Source organism: Ctenopharyngodon idella, chromosome 1 (assembly GCF_019924925.1).
Source record: "Ctenopharyngodon idella isolate HZGC_01 chromosome 1, HZGC01, whole genome shotgun sequence".
NCBI classification, from domain to species: Eukaryota; Metazoa; Chordata; class Actinopteri; order Cypriniformes; family Xenocyprididae; genus Ctenopharyngodon; species Ctenopharyngodon idella.
In genome coordinates this window covers 7,737,795-7,757,129 of record NC_067220.1, presented here as the reverse complement: position 1 = coordinate 7,757,129, position 19,335 = coordinate 7,737,795, and the positions used below count along the sequence as shown (strand labels likewise).

General features: G+C 35.0%; 1 protein-coding gene across 7 annotated transcripts in view; it reads left to right on the top strand.

Annotated features, from left to right (window-relative positions):
- Positions 1 to 19,335, top strand: part of erbb4a (erb-b2 receptor tyrosine kinase 4a) — a 581,429-nt gene that overhangs the window by 94,410 nt on the left and 467,684 nt on the right. For 6 of the 7 annotated variants that reach the window (XM_051890859.1, XM_051890853.1, XM_051890868.1 and 3 more), the window contains exon 2: positions 7,884 to 8,035. The exons of the other annotated variant lie outside the window; for it this stretch is intronic. In XM_051890859.1, coding sequence (XP_051746819.1) covers positions 7,884 to 8,035 — 152 coding nt within the window. The remainder of the gene's footprint in view (positions 1 to 7,883; positions 8,036 to 19,335) is intronic. 7 annotated transcript variants of the gene reach the window in all.

Below are 19,335 nucleotides of genomic sequence, written 5' to 3'. Positions count from 1 at the left end.
AGGCAAATTTGCCAGCTATGATGTAACCTTGACCGTTGAATGGGACTGCTGCAGGTCTGGCTCGTGAAAATGAGCTCATATGTGAACAACAGGAATTTAACTCATTACATATGTACATTTAATATTCTAAGTAAGGTTTTAACCTCTGTAGACAGTTAACTTTCAACTCTGATGCTAAATAATTCACACTTTTGGACCATGCATTATCTACTCAATAAAGGCACATGCTAATAAATGCATTAAGCTTTTAAAGATTCAAGACAGGGCATGTGATAGAGTCCCATTGGTCCTGCAGGATCATTTGAGAACATTTGTGATTATTTGTTATGCGTTTTTGGAATATTCAAGGTATTTTTAGTTACAGAAGGACAGTTAGTCTTTTATTTGACGTCACATCTTGCATCTTAAAGCAGTAGAACATTTCTTTTAATTATGCAGCATTTAGCACTTGTGAATATGAAAATATGTGCACTTTTCTTTTTTTTTTCTTTTTTTTTTTTTTAAAGTTTGTCACTCTCAGCTATGGAAGCTTGTTTCCACCACTAAATAAAAATAAATAAATAAATAAAAAGGTAATTGCGACTTTTTTTCTCAGAATTGCGAGATTTAAACTTACAATTGCGTCTTATAAAGTCAGAATTGCATGATATAAACTTGCAGTTCTGAGAAAAATGTCAGAATTGTGAGATAAAAACTCGCAATTACCTTTTTTTTTATAACAAGCTTCCATACTCAGCAGTAACAACAAAACAGACTCATAAATGAAAAAAAGAAAAAGAAAAAAAAATGAAGCAATTTCACAAAATTTCAGGTCTGCACTGAAATATTATTAGATATGGTTCATTAAACATGTTGTCAAAGGATTTACTTAGAAGCAGGTCTGTAATTTTATTTTTTAGGCATAATTTTGTGTTCATTTTCAGTGAAGAACAGTTAGAAGTTTTCTTGTCAATACTGTATTTTGATTAATATTCACTTATATAGGCGTGTGGTGAGTTAAATTTTACATTTTGGTTTACCCTAATATTAGTTGGCAGCAGGAAGTTGATTCTGGAACTGACAAGTATTATGTGCATGCTAATTCAGTCCATAATGTCCATATTCTGAATTGCCTCTCTCTATAATAACCATTTCTTTGTCATTTGTGTTTTTTTCATTATCAAATAGCAGTTTGACACTAGGCCACATGGTCAGGGCTTGCCGGTGCACATCTGAAATTTATTTCACACTATATGAAGTATCTGGCTGATTACACTTGATCACATTATTATAATTCATGCCTCAAAATTACACTTTTAGAAAATTATACTTGGTGAGCAGCTATGAGCCCACAGTCATGTGAACGTCCCTCTTCATTGAGAGACAGTATTATCAGCTCTATGCGACTGTATTCTACTCAGTCTCAATTAGATTTTTCACTTGTAATGTATACTGTCTCTCTTCAATCAGTAGAGCAGTGAGCATCTTGCATCATTGAATGTGTTATTTGTACTTTACACTGCAACAGTATGTCTTCAGCTAGTCTTTCAGGTAGTTTGATCACAGATTTGGTTGATTGCAAATGTGATTAGATGCATAGTCCTTGACCATATAGTTAGATTAAAGAGATACTTCACAAAAGAAGTAAAATTCTGTGATTATTTATTATCCCTCATGTCGTTCTAGACTGTCTTTCATTTGCAGGACACAAAAGAAGATTTTGTGAAGAGTGTTTTTGTCCATACAAGGAAAAGTCAGTGCAACGGGGTCCAAACTAGTGCCCATTGACTTTCATTGTATGGACAAAAAAGAGAGACATTTTTCACATAGGAAAGAAAGTAGAAAGCAGAACATGATTTTTGCCCATTATCCCGGTTTCATCTTTGGATCGTGTCTGTTTGGAAATCAAAACCCTGTGACATATCATGTGCTTTCTTGCATTGTTGGATTTTTATAATGATCTGAATTTTAAAGTTTCAAAGTTTTTTGCTCAGTATCAAAGTTTTATTGTACATGTAAACAGACACAAAAGTCCATTGAAACATAAATTTAATCGTCTCTAGTAAAAATGTTAGTTAAGCTAACCATAAAACGTAAAAAAAAAAAAAAAAAAAAAATGTTACAAATAAGTAAAATGTTATTTCTTTGTAGATTATATAACAACAACTTGGAAAACAGACAAAACAGAAAAGTTAAGAAGCGTTATCTGAGAAAAGAGCGTGCTAATATAATAAGCGCAGACCTGTAGCGGAACGAAAACTTTTGAAGACGGTTTTCAAAGTGCAAGTTTTTGAAAACGATGCCGTTATCGTCTCCGTGTGAACTACAAAAACACGAATTTGTGAAAACAGTGACGTCATGTGCATGCGTATATTATGTGTTCAGTCTATAGAGGTGTAGTGTTTTTTAATACAGTGACATCGCCATCTACTGGCCTGGCAGCAGAATATAGTATTTTTAATCTTTTCGCGGACCCATGTGAACGGGTATCACTTTGACAATGTTATTGTCTGAACGCGAAAAACACAAAAAGGGATAACTTTTCCGTTTTTTGCACTCCTGTATCTAGACTCTATATGGATTTTATATATTTTTGAAAAACATTGTGTATGTGTATGAAACAATGTATTTAATGAATGTCTAGATATATTTGAACTTGTTCTTTGAAGTGTTGTTATAAAAACTCAAGGCTGCAATTGTATCTACAACTCCCAAATATGAGAGCTGGGGACGTGTCTTCTTTCTGCATTTCACTCCCTGATTCATGTTATTGCACTTGACAGAGTTCATTTCCAAGAGGAAACCATCAAACTGCCTGCTCATTGCTGGGGATATTACGGTCAATTTTGATATGAACAGCCTAACTGCAATGGGAACACATTACATTCGGGAGCCTGGAATGCAGATGCATGATTATATCTATTACAAACATCAATTTCCATCACATTACTCAACCGAATGTTCCCAGTCATGTGCACAACACTGCCATTCCTCCCTACGCTTCTTTGTAGATTTGTTGCTTCATATACTTCAAACCAGAAGCAAAATGCCATCGGTAGATCCCAAGTTTGATGGATTGGGAACATAATTCCACTCCCAACATGGTTTCCATGCTTCAGTGACCTCCTACAATAGCCGTCCACCTGAGATATGACTTTTACTATATTACATGCAGCAACTGTGACTCTTAATAAGAATATGGATTACTGCATGAATCTGATTTATAGTCACCTGATTATATATTGGCTGACCACATCGTGTAATGTCCGCTTCATGTCATATTTCTGCTATTTACACCTTTCTTTTTGCCGATTAAGCAAATTATTATTGATTCAGAATGTGAGAACTGAGGTTCATCTCATTAAAAAGGCAGCAAACACCGTTCAGGTCTTCAGCATCGTTCTTTTAATGTATCTCAGTAACTCTTGTTTTGATAGCTAACCTATAAATGGCTGACTCATATCTTTCCATAGTAGATTATGAGTATTTTAAGATGGGAAAAAAGGAAATTATCTTAAAGTGAAATCTTAATAATTATGCTATATGGTTTTCTCACATGGAAGAGAAAACTGTGTCCAAGATCATCACAGATGTCCTTATAGCCAAATGGAGTTGCTGTCTCTTGCTGATATTGGTTTAATCAATGGCATATATTAAGGTTTGTGATAGAGAATGATGATTCAGGGCAGACTGGAGTTTTTAGCACGAGGAGAGGGCGGCTCACTTTGACCCCGTCAGCTAATGATGGATGAGGGACTGCTGCGATTTCATTGGCTGAGCTCTGAGACGTTAAGCGATCGCCATCATTGCGGAAAAACAGCCTGTTCTCTTGTACTTCCTGGATTGAGGGGAATATTTTGTTGCAGAGATGACACAATTACTCCAAAAGAGTTTGAATATAATCTCACCAATTAGTTTAATTCTTTGAACACTTACAACCCAAAATGCTGGGTTAAAAACAACCCAAGCTGGGTCGAAAATGGACAAACCCGGCACATGGGTTGTTTTAACCCAGTGGTTGGGTTAAATGTTTGCCCAACCTGCTGGGTAGTTTTATTTAACTCAACTATTGATTCAAAATTGCTGTATTGCTTGCTTAAAATGAACCCAAAGTATGTTGGAAATTAACATTTATTAATAAGTTTAATAAATAATAATTAAACAATAAACATTTATTAAATTGCTTATTAATAAATGTTCACCTTGTTGCCTCAAGTAATTATGCATCTGAATTTTAATTTCCAACCTATTTTGGGTTCATTTTAAGCCAGCCAGATAGTCATTTTTGAACAATAGTTGGGTTAAATAAAACTGCCCAGCACGTTGAGCAAACATTTAACCCAACCGATGGGTTAAAACAACCCAATCGCTGGGTTTGTCCATTTTCAACCCAACTTTGGTTGTTTTTAACCCAGCATTTTTAGAGTGTAGCATTTAGACACTTAGTGTAGCTACATTAATTGTAATTCTGTCATTCAGTATAATGTAAAAACATCAATTACATGACGTCAATGAATTAATTTATTGCAATTATTCACATATATCATATATTTACTGAGAAAATTAACGTAATTCTAATCCATCTTGCAATTGAGTTTGTCAATCTGTCAGTCAGACTGTGTGTTATAGCCATATCTACACTTCTGAGCAAATCTGTTGAATGAACGGTTCAGTGACTCACTTATGAAGACAGTAGCATGTTTCAATTCAGAGTGTATCAGTGATTTTGAGTGAATTGGTTGAATGAATGACTCATTGACTCATTTATTTTGACAGTCAATTGTCATCACCTACTGGCGTAACAATGTAACCTGCAGAAAGAGTCATTTCAGAGAATGGTTCAAACAGTGAAAAATCCAAGTGCTGATGCAGTAATTTTTAATTGTAGACCAACATATCAGCCAATAAATATAGAAACTTGTTTCCGCTACAGAATAAAACAATTTAAAAGATAATTGTGACTTTTATCTCACAATTCTGACTTCTTTTCTCAGAATTGTGAGATATAACCTTGCAATTGCAAGTTATAAAGTCCAATTCAGAGGGAAAAACAAAATTTTTTGTCAGAATTGCGAGATTATATCTCAAAATTCTGACTTTATAACCAATTGCGTGTTTATATCACACAGTTCTGAGAAAAAAGTCAGAATTGCGAGATGTAAACTCGCAATTGTGAGAAAAAAAAGTCAGAATTGTGAGACAAAAAGTCTCAATTACCTATTTTATTTTTTATTCAGTGGCAGAAACAAGCTGCCATAAATATATCACGATAGTATAGGTCCAAAACTGTGCGCAGTTGACTAGAGGAAGTGGTCATTCTTTCTTCTTTGCTTCATTTTCAAAAAAAAAAAAAATTGGTAAATTTTGAGAAAATATTGTGCAAATTAAAGTCACCATGAAATCAAAATTGACAATTTTATACACATACATATATAGCTTACATGGTTACAGTATATAGTTGTTCATAATTTCAAAGAACATGCTAGATGAAAACACGAAAGCTGCCTAAACTTTTGGGAGACCTGAAAAGATGTCTCATTGAAGCAAATGTGATGAACGGATTTGTTGCACATCAGCGCCCCGGGAGCTTAGGGTTTACCGAGTCAAAAATGATGAGTGTGTGAAATAGTGGGATGGGTGTTAATGTGGTGATCTGTCACTCCATTGATCCTGCCTGAATCCCATATCCTGAAGTTCTGATGTGGGCTTTTCAGCTCTCTAAAGCTAAAGGCTCAGTTTCTGTCGACAGATGCCATTGAAGTATGGAAAGGAATCCCTTAGCGTCAGAAACGATCATGGATTATTGGGTCAGTGTGGGCAGGGAGCAAAAGGACACATTCTCATTTTTCATTCTTCGATTTTGAGCACATCAGTCACACTTTTATTGAACGTTTCATTTCAAATACTTTTTGCTTCTAAGCCATGGTAAAGTAAATACTCAAAGCGCTGTAAGTTGACGGCCAAGATTGTTGAGGCCTGACGGAGTGAATTCTGTAACCTGCTTTATAAAGTAACAATTCTCGCCAATTGCCATATGTGTGAAAATTGGCTTTGGCGAGTAAATAAAACAAAGTTTCACATTCGTTTTCAGGTGACTTTAGGAATAATTAAGATAAGTGAATAATAAAATGACTCTCTGATAGTTTTTTTAGTATTATTTTTTAATAAGAAGAAATATGATAGTATTTTATGTATATAGTATATATTATAGTATTTATTAATATTTTAAAGTAACTTATTTTTATCTTTTCAGTTTTCATTTTAGTTTTAGTATTTTTGTTGTGTGCTTTTGTCATTTTTATTATTTTTTATATTTAAAATATTTCTATTTGGCTTTAAATTATTTTATTTCAGTTTTAGATTTAATAATTTTAGTACTTCAACTTAAAACTTTTTTATTCTTGCACATCTTCTAACTTGTTCTCATTTCACAGAATAAAAATTAAAAGGTAATTGTGCACTGTAAAAAAATAAATTTCCTTATTTATCACAATATATTTTTTTTCTTTTGTCAAATCAACTTAGATAATTAATGTAGTTCAGATAACATAATATTTTGAGTTTCCGTTGATTAAACCAATTTCAAAGAACTCAAAATTTTAAGGCAACCAGGTAACTTACTTTTTTTAAGTTAAACCAACAATTATTTTTTACAGTGTGACTATTTCTCACAATGGACATACTGTATATCTCACAGTTGCTACTTTATATCTCACAAGTGACTATTTCTCATAAATGTGAATTTATATTTCATAAATAAAGTGTAAAAAAAAAAACAACAACAACAACAACAACAACAACAAAAAAACCTTTTTTAACCTCACAATTACCATTATTTTTTTACCCTTAGGCAAAAAAACGGCTTTCATATCTAACAGCTTTTTACCAGTTTATCTAAGACGAAAAAGGTTGGATGTCAGTACTTTATCTGCACTTTTAGTCTTACTTCATGCCATTTGTGTTCTGTGTGTTAAGCCCCAGTGAAAAGTGGGACAAATTAAGGTACTTTACAGCCTCAATCTGAGAGAGAGAGAAAAAGAAGTAGAATGAAAGGGTGGAAAAAAAGATTGGCATCTTATATTTTCCTCTCTAGTGTGCTTTCTCAGAAACAAATTAACTCCAGCACAGAGAAGACCTCCATTTGTGAGAAACATGGTACTGGACGGCACATTGTTCTCCTCACCAGACGCTTTTCTCACCTGTAGACGTGGCATATTCGATAAGGGAATCTATTCTCCATTTGTCCAGCAGAGGTCTAAATCTTCGCTTTGTATACACCATGGCACCGCCGCGTCCTCCGGGACTACCTAACTGTGACAGTGAATGAATTTAGCGGGGAAGGGTGCAATTTGTCCACAGCAATAATATGGAGTGGTCCGCTCTGCAGGCGGAGGGCCGTAATATAGCTCGCTGTAATGTAGAGAAACAGTCGCCCTCCGGGGTTCAATAACTGCTTATTACTCCTGCCTCCACTTCAGAAGCATCACCATCACCATCAGCCCAGTGGTTTCCCACATTATAACTCCAGCACAAATGCCTCTGCTGCGCTATCGACTGGAGTTTCTGTTATTCTCTAGGCCTGTTGAGCAAATACCCAGTTTGTGGTCATGGTTCCACAGGTCCGTGATCTAATAGATGATGTTAGGGAATTGTCCTCACCAGCTCTCATTTGTCTTCATATAGAGGCGAGAGCGAAGCCAAGCTGGTCAGTGTTCAGCAACAGGTTATAATGACATCTTGATGAAACTAGCTTCGGAACTTGTTTATATCACTTAATTTGTTATTTTTCCTGTGGATTTATTTACATGTGATGAATGGTATACCACAATCTTCTCAATGAACTGCTAGTGCAAAACAGTTTTAGTGGTCTGATCAATTTCTCTGTCTCTTTTTCTCCTCTACAGTGTGTCCTGGCACTGATAACAAGCTCAGCACGCTGTCTGATTTGGACCAGCAGTACAGAACTCTCCGCCAGTTCTACGAGAACTGTGAGGTGGTCATGGGTAATCTGGAGATCACCAGTATTGAACGGAACCGCAACCTGTCTTTCCTCAAGGTGAGTACCTGTAGTTAGAACAGATAGATAGATAGATAGATAGATTGGTTGATTGACTGACTGTCTGCATAGCCTACTCTGTCATTAACCGAATTTATTTATATATATATATATATATATATATATATATATATATATTTATCTTGGGCAAGTCATCCCAAAAATCACGGCAATGGATGTTAGTAGGTTTAAGTATATCACAGCCACTGCACTAGCCATTATTTTTGGAGGAAGGAGACAAAGGCGTGTTATCCAAGCATTAATGGCAAGGAAAACCCCTTGTACTTGGGAGCGGCCACGTATGAGGTTTTATGGGTGTTTCTCCCTCCTATCTGCTTTGAGGTCATGATAATTTGTGGCATTTCTTTGTTGTGTAGAATCCAGTATTCCCGTATTTCTTTTGTCTTTTATGAGTTTTATAAAGAACTATGCACTGTCTCGTGTTTTGTCCAAACATACCGTGCCATCTTTTAAAAATTATCGAATTTTTCATACGCTAGGTGACCTGTTAATGCGAAAAAACTGTTTCCGTTGCAGTTTTGCAAAATTTTCCTTTTTCGAATTGCCTGAAAAAGCACCTCATGCGAGCGTAAAAACTTTTTTGCTATATATGGTAGTTTTTGCGAAATTGACGTGTTTCCATTGGGTGTATTTTCAATTCGCAACTTCAGTTTGCGCAATTTAAAGGGTAATGGAAATGCAGCTACTGTCTTTGCACTTGAGTTCATTAACATGCGGTGACAATGGTGGATACACTAAGTTCAATATTACACTTTTTTAAGAAATCACGAAAAGATGAGCGAGAAGGAGAAAAAGAGCCTACTTCACCTTTCTGCAAGGAGACAGCGAGTGAAGCGGCATCTGAGGCTTCCCATTTCCGGGACACGCATATTTAAACTCTGGACTGTAGTAGTGAGACCTCCACAAGCCAGCACAATGCCAAACGATTTTGTCTCATTATAACAGCAAAAACAACTTTAAAATACTCTATCATTTATGGTCATACAGATAAGAGTAAGACATCATTCAAAACTGTAAGGGTCTATTTTTATTTGTGTACACTCTAACTAAAACTAAACATTGTGCTTTTGTAAAATAAAGAAAACAAACAGGATGGCGCTTTCTGACGTCCCAGTTTCCTATTCTTGAAGCTTGTGGAGCGCGTCACAAAAATCAATCGAAACTCAGTGTATAGCAGTGGTCTCAAACTCAATTCCTGGAGGGCCACAGCTCTGCACAGTTTTGCTCCAACCCTAATCAAACACACCTGATCTAGCTAATCAAGGTCTTCAGGATTACTAGAAACTTCCAAGCAGGTGTGAGTTGGAGCTGGTTGGAACTAAACTGTGCAGAGCTGTGGCCCTCCAGGAATTGAGTTTGAGACTATTGGTGTATAGGCTACTAGCAATCTCTTGCATGCCATCTGAACTCTTGTTTTAGGTTGGTGCATAGATTATCTCTTCTTCTGTGTTTTTCCTGTTGTGGCAGTTAGCAAACAGCGTTGCATTACTGTGCACCCCCTTCTGGATTGGAGTGTGGATCGCCTGTGACTGACTGTATTCGTCGTCTGACTGTATGCACCAATCTGTGACGTCCGTACCGTGAAAAAAAAAATCGGACTGACCCCAAACTTACCCAAAGTCACCTTGAAAACTTACACTCTAAAAAATCCTGGGTTAAAAACAGCCCAAGTTGGGTTGAAAATGGACAAACCCAGTGGTTGGGTTAAATGTTTGCCCAATATGCTGGGTAGTTTTATTTAACCCAACTATTGTTTAAAAATTACTATATCCAAAATAGGCAACAATAATAATCAAAAGGTGAACATTTATTAATAAGCAGTTTTCAACCCAACTTGGGTTGTTTTTAATCCAGCACTTTTTAGAGTGTAGAAAGGAAGATTTGCATCTTGTGCAACTTTTATTAAAATGACACAAATGAACAAAATATAGTGCATTATTATGTATAACTACCAGAAATCTATATAAATATATTAATAGCAGAAGACTATTTTCTCTCAATATGAACACTCTAGTGACATGACATTAGAGAGCAAGCCATCCTGTATTTCTGTATCTCAAAGGCAGTTGGAGCTTTTAGCAGTCTTTTGTATGGGTGCTGCAATTACTGGCTGGTAACACTGATGGTTAAATAGCTCTTTTACATTTGCATTAATGGATGTTACTCTTCACTCTGGTTCCAAACTTGGTATGACTGCAGAAATGGAGCAAAAAGGCTGTACGTGGCTGCCTTTATTTGCACACTAAAACCAGGCGTAATATGTATTCACAGAGAAATCAACAGGCTACCGAGTCTCTGTATAAATGAATGCTTTTTCATGAAAGTCGTCTCATACTGGTTCTAATGTGTTTTAAGGATGAAAAAGTGTAAATAGGTCAAATTGTGTTGCACACATGAAAAAAAGGTGTGTAGTTTGAGAGCGGTCCTATGTTGAGCATAATGTTAATCTCCTATGAGTCCAAAATGTGTCTTTTTTGAGAAGCTGCTGGAAAATTTTACACCTGAATTATGACATTGAGAAGTTGTAATAGCCTTTAAAATACAGAAGAAAAAAATACACAGTGGTGAGCTAAAATAAAGTAATAATCTGCAGTACTTTTGTTTTATGGTGGGTAAAGGGTGTTCTTACCCCTTAAAGCCCTTTATTGTAAAATCATTGTAGGCTTATTGCTTTTATACAGTATATCGGTGGAAACAGCAATATGATAAAAGGCACAAATGTGCAGAAAATAGTATTATTTATTCATAACAATAAACAATTTGTAACACTTCAGTTTAGGGTCCAATTCTCACTAGTTGCTTATCATGCATATTACTAGGATATTGGCTGTTTATTAGTAATTATAAAGCAGATATTAATGCCTTATTCTGCATGACCTTATTCTACATCCCATAATCCTTCCCAATACCTAAACTTAACAACTACCTTATTAACTATTAATAAGCCATAATTAGGAGTTTACTGAGGCAAAAGTTGTAGTTAATAATGAGAATTGGACCCTAATCTAAAGTGTGACCAAACAATTATTTTGTTACTGTAATATAGTTTAATAATCTATTAACTATTTTCCATTAGCATAAATGGCACATAAATATAGAATGTGTCTTTGTCATCTCTTGTTTGATTGGTATGAACCACACTCGGGTCTTCATAAAAAGGTGGCCCAGGTTACGATTCACTGATAATATGTAATCCGTCTTACATCCTGATATGTTTCATCCAGTTATTATGCGTCTCAAATCCTGTGTATTTTGTTGAGACTCCCCTCTTCTTTCGTCACATCCCACATGAATACTATTAAACGAACAAAGCCATGCTTCAAAGGTCTCTTGTTTACCTGTAGCCCTGATGTTTTCCCATCAATCTACCGGCATCCAGGATCACCCTGATCGGCAGGTGGTGTCACTTTGGCCTGTCATGTAGACCCACGGTTCGCTGTCAGGTTTTATCCTGGTCAAGGCCTGAGCGTTCCAGCAGCAGCTAACGATGTTACAGGCTTTGACTGACTCTTCATTAAGGTCTGATCAATCAAGCTGCTGGCTCCCTCCATGCCTGCTTAGTGGGAATACTAGAGTGGCTCAATGTCTGAGCTGCCAGGTCGTGTTAACGTCAGGAACTGCCACAGACAATTGCCTCTTTGCATTTGTTGCTCTGTCACCGCAGTCCATATACATGCAGTACATGAGGAGAGACAGATCTATGCAGAGGTAGAACTTCTTGCAGGTCATTTTGTTCTTCCTTCCTTGTTAAAATCCTTCTCACATTTCAATCTCCAAGTTGAAAAACACACTACTGGTTTCTCTACCAGTTTTGGAGTGACCTGCTGTGTATTAAAGCTCTGTGCCCTTCATTTAAAGTCTCCCTGGGATGAAAATAAAGTTTTTTAATGTTGTTTATTCATCTATGTGGTGTTTTTTAATATGCTTTAAGACAAACCATGTGCAAATTCATAGGTCAACACCATTGCTGAGTATTTTCTTTTTAAAACTGCAGGTGTATGATGTATATTACGATGTTATGATGAACTACAGAGAACTACAAGAAAAAGTATGTGAACCACTTGCAGAATCTGTGAAAATGTGAATAATTTTAACAAAATAAGGGAGATCATACAAATTGCATGCTATTTTTTAATTAGTACTGTCCTGGGTAAGATATTTTACATAAAAGATGTTTACATATAATCAACAAAACAAAAAAATAGCTGGATTTATTAAAATGACCCAGTTCAAAAGTTTGTGAACCATTGATTCTTAATACTGTGTGTGGTTACCTGAATGATCTACGACTGTTTTTTTGTTTTGTGATGGTTGTTCATGAGTCCCTTGTTTGTCCTGAGCAGTTAAACTGAGCTCTGTTCTTCAAAAAAAAATCCTCCAGGTCCAAAAAATTCTTCAGTTTTCAAGGCTTTTTTGCATATTTGAACCCTTTCCAGCAGTGACTGAATGATTTTGAGATCCGTCTTTTCACTCTGAGGACAACTGAGGGACTCAAACACAACTATTAAAAAAGGTTCAAACATTCACTGATGCTCCAGAAGGAAACACGATGAATTAAGAGCCGGGGGGGGTGAAAACTTTTTGAATTTGAAGATCAAGGTAAATTGTACTTAATTTGTCTTCTAGGAAACATTTATCTTCTGTTGCTTCCGAAGGGCAGTACTAAATGAAAAAAAATTATATTTAAACGAAATAAGAAAAATTGGTACATCTTCATCCTGTTCAAAAGTTTTCACCCCCCGGCTCTTAATGCATCGTGTTTCCTTCTGGAGCATCAGTGAATGTTTGAACCTTTTTTAATAGTTGTGTTTGAGTCCCTCAGTTGTCCTCAGAGTGAAAAGATGGATCTCAAAATCATTCAGTCACTGCTGTAAAGGGTTTAAATATGCAAAAAATCCTCGAAAACTGAAGAATCTACAGGACCTGGAGGATTTTTCTGAAGAACAGAGCTCAGTTTAACTGCTCAGGACAAACAAGGGACTCATGAACAACCATCACAAAAAAAAAAAAAAAAAAAAAAAAAAACAGTCGTAGATCATCCAGGTAACCACACACAGTATTAAGAATCAATGGTTCACAAACTTTTGAACTGGGTCATTTTAATAAATTCAGCTATGTTTTTGTGTTATGGATTATATGTAAACATCTTTTATGTAAAATATCTTACTCGGGACAGTACTAAATGAAAAATAGCATGCATTTTGTATGATCTCTCTTATTTTGTTAAAAAAATTTCACATTTACACAAATTCTGCAAGTGGTTCACATACTTTTTCTTGCAACTGTATATGCCTTTCTCCACTGATGTTTTGAGTTGTTCAAAGTGTTCTTAGGATACTGATTGTTAGAAGACAGCTGTCTGACTCTGACATGGTGAACGGGAACATGGTTTGTGTAATATTAGCAACACACTATTAGCTGATTGCTAATGTAGTCAAGAAAAACACTAATCATATTAATTTCCCTTATGTGTCCAACGTTGTAAAAAGCGTTAACATTGTGCAGCGTTTACTTCAGTAAGTAGATCTCTGAGCTCATGTGAGTGAGTGGAGGTGGGGCTAATTAGCATATTCATAGATCCGTGTATAGTAAATGAAGCAAGTGTGTAGAGTTACATTCAAGCTATTTTAAGACATGAAGAAATTTTTTTTTACAGGAAAAATTGTTTAAATATGTCACTTTGGTGATCAAAGATGAGTTTTAAGGGATAAAGGATTTTCATGGAAGCATCAGTATTTGGGAAAGTAAAAAGGGTAGTTAAAAATGCCATGTACCAATGTTTTTATTTAAAAGTGCATATTTTTAGATTGTGTAAATAATCTATAATTTATAAGTTAATAAGATCATAAAACTGCATGCATATTTTTACATTTACATTACATTTACTTTTATTTATTTAGCAGATGTTTTTATCCAGAAGGACCTACAAACGAGCAATGAACAAACAAACAAATAAATAAATATTATTATTTTATTATTTGTGTGTGTGTGTGTGTGTGTGTGTGTGTGTGGTTCAGGTATACTTTACATTATGGGGACAAAATGTCCCCACAAAGATGGTAATATCCGAAATCTTTGTCCTTGTCGGGATGTTTTTTTTTTTTGTCCCCTTGAAGGAAACAGCTTACAAATAATAATAATAAAAAAGTTATGCTTTTTGAAAATGTAAAAATGCATAAAGTTTTCTGTGATGGGTAGGTTTAGGGGTAGGGTTAAGGTTAAGGTATAGAATTTACAGTTTGTACAGTATAAAAATCATTATGTCTATGGAATGTCCCCATAAAACATGAAAACCCAACATGAGGATGAGGATGTCCCTGGATATTACTATAACAAAGTAACCTCTCCACACATAATACATGCATGCATACATACATACATACATGCATACATACAAATATACATACATAAAAGTTTTGGATGTGTAGGATGCTGCAGGACACTGTCACCCACTGTTCAACATGTCATGTCCTTCTGCTTTTAAATAAACCACTTATATCCAATAAATCAGTTTTAAATAACATGCAATATATCATGCATTTTATGTTTTTTATGCACTTTATTTTGTTTCCGTATTTCATGCGCTGCACATTTGTTGCAAATGCTTATTGAATGGACATTCAGGTCTATGGTTTTGAATACAATGCATTTTGTGCGATAAGGCATTGCGGCAGCCAGAGAGAGTTACTTACAGTGACAGCACAACAAGCCAGTGACTGACTCAACACAGAGAGAAAGTGACACAGACTGGAGAAGTGGGCAGCCGTGTAAACAGACACTGTACACAAATGAACCCATCTGCGTTACAGAGCTCTCTCTGTTTCTAACTAGTTTCCCTTTCAGCAGAAGTACAAGAGTCAAGAAAACTGTCATGGTTTTGACCCAGAAAAATAATATTCAGGGCTTTAGCCACAAAAGTCTAGAAAAGATGATGCCCTTAAAAGTGGATTTACTGTTTTATGCTGATACAACTTGTGCAATGACATCCAGACATTTTATGTGTCCAAAAGTCCAGACAGAATGTGGTTAAACTTTATAGATTACGGAGACCTCTCCTCCTCATGAACTCCTTCAGTCTTTTGTGAATACTGAGTGTTTTAATATTCCTATTTCTAGTATTATTTCAAAGCAGCTCTCATCTTGGAAAAATCTCGAGTGCTCAGCACACCCTTAATGCAAAGTGGGTTTAGGCTTATTTAAAAAGCAGTGTAAGAGTTGGTATTACTTTTAATTTAGTTGCAAGAGGATGTATCAAAGGTTTTATATTTTGTAGTTCTGGATGTCAAAATTACTCAAATAGCTATGTAAAATATACAGTTATTGCAATTATTATGAGCTGTAATAATTGAATAATCTATTTCACATGAAAATGTCAGATTATGAAAGTAAAATAGGACTTTTAACCCTGTAAAGGCTGATATAAGAAATAATAGTCAGATATATAATAACAATAAAATATAATAAAAGGTTTGCATATGTGTTTTAGGTTTTGTTTCATTTAGATAAATCAGGCTTTAATGGCCCATATAGTGTGAGATAGTAAGAATATGGACCTCACAAAAAAGAGAAAAATAAATCAATTAAAAAAAAATAATAATATTTTGAGGTAAAAACTGAGCCAAAATATGCTGTTTATAATGCCAAAAGTTAAAAGAAAGAAAGAAAGAAAGAAAGAAAAAAAAACTTAATAGGTGTATAACAGTATAACAGAGTACATAAAATGCATATAAATATCAGTTTACAGTTACTCTATATCTCGCAATAATATGTCTTAGTAAGGTATTTAAATGCTTAGTTTTATGATCAAAGAATGTAGTTTTTAGAATACATATAATGTATTGAAGATGTGAAGATTGAGAGATGAAGAAATAAACCTTCCTCAAAACCCTGATGATCATATTTGATACATTTTAACATGATTTTTTCATGATGTAGAGATAATCAAGTAAGCATAAGTTGCTTCAGTCCAGTAAATATTCATCTTGAAATATTAATAACAATATAAAAAGTTATTGTTATGTTTATTTAATAAAACTTTTTAATACATTTTTTAATAAAAATTTTTAATTAAGATTTCACAGCAAAAAGACATTTGACCTGAATGGGAACGTTTTTAGTATTATACTAAAAGGCCTTTTACTTGCTAAAAAAGTATGAACTATAAATTAGAGGTCAGAATTTATGTTGAAGATTGTGTGGTTTTTCAGCAAAGATTTGATCATATATTATACAGTAGGGGCCTAGTGTATCAAAATATGATACAGTGGGCCTTTATAGGGTTAAACGTCCATGCACAAATTCTGCCTATGGTGTGGTCTTTTATAATGTCCGCATACAATTATATTTAAATTATTATTATTATTATTTATTTTTTTCTCAGGAGCTACTATCTTCCTACACTTTTGTTTCCTTATGTTTTCTCTTAGGGAATGAGTTTAATAAGTCTGGCTCTGCGATTACTTTACTAAAACGCTCTGCTTCTTTCTACCCATTTCCCTCTTATGCTCCATGAAATCCACTTGCTTTCCGTTTTAATTAGGATGTAATCAGAAACTGGGCCTGTCATTAATCAAAGCCGCCCAAATGAGAGGGGATTGTCCAGCTCACTAGCCTCATTACAGGTTTGTGTGTGTGTGTGTGTGTGTGTGTGTGTGTGTGTGTGTGCTCTACTAATATTTCAAGGTTGAAGCCTTTTGCAAAACTAGACACCAGTAATTCAGTCCCTTTGGTTTTCCTGAAATCAGTTTTTCAGTTAGTCTTTCTGAAGGTTACATTGTTATGCCAGTAGGTGGCGGGAAGGGAACATCTGTATGAGTGAGTCATTCAATCTTTTCCTCAACCAATTCATTCAGAAACACTGATTCATTCAGAAATGCGCAACATTTGATTCTTCGTCTTGAACTTTTTCCGCTTCCGCAACAGTAAGTACCTTGGAATTAAAATGTAAGTTGAACATTAATTGTACTTTTTGTTTACCGAACTGTTGTATAAAAGCAAAAAGCTTGCGATGCAAAAGCATGTCATCATATGACCACATCAAACGTGACTGAGTGAATCATTTACTCAGTTGATTCATTTATAGGCTACTTTGTATCAATCAGGAACGAAACAGTAAAACTGTCTGAGTGATTTATTCAAACCATCAACTCTGGTTTGTTCAAAAACAGTGATTCATTCAGGAACGCCATAATGTCTTCGGAGACACAGCAACGACTTCGGAGACACAGCTGACGGTGCAAAATATACAAATCAACTGGGAATATTGTGTCTAAAACTTAAAGTAATGAATGTTAACCTTTTGTTTAAATCCATTTCTTTTTTTTGTATAAAAGGATGCTGGCGGTCAAGTGAGCCGTCAGCTGCAGAATCCAGTCAAGCCAGCCATACTTTTTTTTGACTAATCGTGAACTTACGGCCAATAGCCAATATTCTAGTAATATGCATGCTAAGCAACTAGTTAAAAGACCCTATAATAAAGTGTTACCAAAATGTAATTTAACTGCACATATTTGGGGGAAAAAATTGGATAATTTCCTCCACTCATGAAATTTTTTTTCTTCATAGGTTTGTTGACTTTTGCAATGGATTCAGAGTGACCCCAAATATCACTGTATCCCATTTCAAGTGATTTTACTGTACAGTTTTGGAGAAAATTAAAGGCAAAATCACTAAAAAATTAGTGCATTCTTGCACTTACATCATGTCCCATTTTCAAACACTCATAAAAATATTTCCTTTTTAGGTTTGCTCATTTTTTCAATTGATTATTTTTCAGAGTGACCATCGCTAGTACTGTATTAATTTTCAAGTCATTTTACTGTACAGTTTTTGAGAAAGTTAAAGGCAAAATCACTCACAAATTCAAAGTGCATTCTAGCACTTACACCATGTCCCATTTTCAAACACTCATAAAACGTTTTCCTTTATAGGTTTGCTCATTCTTTCAATTTATATATGTTCAGAGTGACCCTAACTATTACTGTATTAATGTTCAAGTCATTTTACTGTATAGTTTTAGAGAAAAGTAAAGGCAAAATCACTCCAAAAATCAGTGCATTCTAGTACTTGCATCATGTTCCATTTTCAAACACTCATAAAAATCTTTCTTTATAGGTTTGCTCATTCTTTCAATTGATCCTTGCTTAGAGTGACCCTGACTGTTACTCTATTAATTTCCAAGTCATTTTACTGTATAGTTTTAGAGAAAAGTAAAGGCAAAATCAGCCCAAACATCAAAGTGCATTCTAACACACATCCTTGCATCATGTCCCATTTTTAAACACTCATAAAAGGTTTTCCTTTATAGGTTTGCTCATTCTTTCAATTGATATTTGTTCACAGTGACCCTGATTATTAGTGTATTATTTTCAAGTCATTTTATTATATCGTTTTTGAGAAAAGTAAAGGCGAAATCAGCCCAAACATTAAAGTGCATTCTAACAATTACATCATGCCCCATATTCAAACAATGGGACATATTCCCATATTCTTTAAAAAGTATTCACTGCATAACCCAAAATCTCTTCTTATGCAGTTTACATGTGCAAATAGCATTAGTATTATTCTAGTATGGAAGTATGCCATTTCGAATATGCCCTGTATTTTGAATCTATATCAATAGCTATATCCACTGTATTCTGAGTGAGTGTGAGACGTCCATCTCCTCCCTATAGCTGTTATTTCAGTCACTAAATGTGTGCTGCTGAACGGGCATGTCCTTTTCCAAGAGGTAAATGAACCAGGCTGTAATTTTACTAGAGATGATGCTACTTGACTTCTGCACCTCTCATTTACAGATGTAGGATTTCACTACCTCCTCGCTAACACTAAACCCTCTAAAATCACTTCAGCCTGACATAATGTGCCCAGTGAGAAAGAGGAAGGGTTCAAGAGGGCTTATGGGAGAAAATGGTAATTGTGTCTGTGGGCTAATAGCATTGTCTCATTATCCCACTGCACTGTCACTGTAACATTGTCGGAAGAGAGAGTTTCACCACGGCCGCAAGCTCACTAACATTAGTTTAATTACAGCATTTTTTATTGGAATTAACACATTGTTAGATTAAGCATCTCTTCACCTTCGCAAAAAAGTACTATCAGAAGTTCATAGTCTGTAAGCATATTAGTGTTTACTAATTACACATTTTTGCTCTTGAAGTGCCATGAAATAAAGGTCATTTTCATGGTTCTGTGGTTCAACTTACTTTCTTGTCATAACTTCTTTACTGAGGACTGGCATCTAATATCAATTTACAAACAAAATGAGAGGAACGGTCAGC